General features: G+C 76.4%; 1 protein-coding gene across 1 annotated transcript in view; it reads right to left on the reverse strand.

The window, feature by feature from the left end:
* Positions 1-1654: 1654 nt before the first annotated feature.
* The window catches only part of IL17RE (interleukin 17 receptor E), a 4470-nt gene continuing 4126 nt past the window's right edge, over positions 1655-1998 (reverse strand). The window contains exon 13 of the mRNA XM_026088060.1: positions 1655-1722. Coding sequence (XP_025943845.1) covers positions 1655-1722 — 68 coding nt within the window. The remainder of the gene's footprint in view (positions 1723-1998) is intronic.

A 1998-nucleotide genomic window follows, 5' to 3' on the forward strand; every position in this document is an offset into this window, starting at 1 on the left:
GCCCCACGGCCCCCCGCCCCACGGCCCCGCCGCTGCTGCCGCCGGCGGCTCCCGCTTCCTGCTCCTCTCCCGGACACCTGGGTCCTAGCGCAGCGCCGGCGACCGCCCCGGGGTGGGGCCTCCCCGCGCCCGGACGGGACGGGATCGGGATCAGAATTGGGATGGGGACGGGACAGGGACGGGACGGGGCGTGGGGAGGGCTCTGCGCCCGCCGCTGCCGCCCCACGGCTCCACACGGGGCCTGGGCTGGCCCCACGGCCAGGCACGGGCCTGGGCCTACCCCACAGCGGCGGGGCACGGGGCCAGGCCTGCCCTACGGCCCGGCGCAGCACCTCGGGCCAGCCCCATGGCCGTGTGGGGCACGGGCCAGCCCCAGGGCCCAGCGCAGTGGCTCGGGGCGGCCCCATGGTGTGGCTCGGGGCCAGGCCAGCCCCATAGCAGTGGGGCACGGGGCCTGGGCTGCCCCATGGCCTGGCACGGTGGCTCAGGCCAGCCCCAYGGTGGTGCAGCACGGGGTCAGGCCTGCCCCACAGCTCGGTGCAGCGGTGCAGGCAGCCCCATAGCCCGGCRTGGTGGCCCGGGCCAGCCCCATAGTGTGGCACAGGGCCAGACCAGCCCCACAGCCTGCTGCAATGGCTCAGGGCAGCCCCACGGCGTGGCACAGGGCCAGCCRCTGCCCCATAACCCAGCGCGTGGCTCAGGCCCGCCCCACAGCAGTGTGGCACAGGGCCAAGGCCTGCCCCATAGCGTGGGACGGCAGCTCAGGAGGAGCCGGGGCTGCAGGGAGAACGGGGCTCGGGGGGCACAGGAGGGGCAGGGGAGGCTCCCGGCCCCCAGGAGCTGTGGGGAGAAGAGGCGCCGGCTCCGTGCCTGGCTGCAGGGAGCTTCCCCACGAGGGCAGGGGCATGGGGGGGCGGCAGCCCCCAGCCCCCCAGCCCGGCCCCGGCCACGAGTGGCAGCAGTGCCGCAGCCCACGGGAACCCGCAGCCTGCTGGGCTCCCCTCACCCCCTCTGCACAGCCCCACCACGGGGGCAGCCCCACGGCAAGCCCCACGGTGGGGGTCTCCCCATGCCACAGGGCGGCAGCAGCCGTGTGCCAGCTGTGCCACGGCACCGGGCCCTGCCGGGGGAACAAGGCGGCCCCGGCGCTTCCCTGGGTAGCTCCAGCTGTGCCTGGGGGGCACGGGCAGGCTCCAGCCCCCCATGGGGTGCAGGGCCCAGGGAGCTTCCCACGCCTGCGCCCCGCACCCTGGAGAGCCACCCGGAGTCCCGGCCCAGCAGGGTGCAACCGCTGCCTTTATTCTGCTCCCATTTACAAAGCTGCAGCCACGAAACGGAGCAAGAACCCCGCCACCCCGTCTCCTCTGGTGCCGCCCGGGCCCCAGTCCCGGCCGCAGCGCCCCAGGGGCCCCGGCTCTCCTCCCAGGCGGGCACCGGAGCTGCCTCCGCCCTGCCGCAGGGCAGCGCCTCCCCTCCTGGCCCGGCCGTGTCCAGGCGCTGGCTGGTCCCGGCGCCGCGCTCCCCAGCCTCGGCCGTCGCTGCTCCATGTGGTGCATCCCGGTGGTGGGGATTCCAGCCCTGCTTCTCCACTGCTGCGCTGTCACCTCCAGGGACCCTGTGGGCAAAGCCCTCCCGAGCCCCAGCCCGGTGCAGCCTAGCCGTCCTCCTTGGCGCACAGCACCAGCCCCTCACCGGGGCGTCGGGGCGGCTGCAGCAGCGACTCTGCCCACAACACCGGAGCCCAGCCCCGCCGGTCCCCGCGCTCTGCCCAGCTCAGCCCCAGGGCTGGCGCTCAGGTGCCAGCAGCCACCCSGGGTCCAAATCGTGGGCACCCCGCGGGGGGCTCCTCCTCGGCTCCCTTGCTCCCCTCCGCCTCCAGCAGCCGGTGCAGGAGGCGCCGGGCCCGGCCGCGGAGGCGCCAGGGAGCCCGGGGGGCACCCCGCAGGGCGCCCAGCAGCCGGGGCAGCTCCCGGGGCAGGCGGTAGGTGGGCAGGGGCC

The sequence above is a fragment of the Apteryx rowi genome, unplaced genomic scaffold, assembly GCF_003343035.1.
Source record: "Apteryx rowi isolate R43461 unplaced genomic scaffold, aptRow1 scaffold_75, whole genome shotgun sequence".
Taxonomy (NCBI): Eukaryota; Metazoa; Chordata; class Aves; order Apterygiformes; family Apterygidae; genus Apteryx; species Apteryx rowi.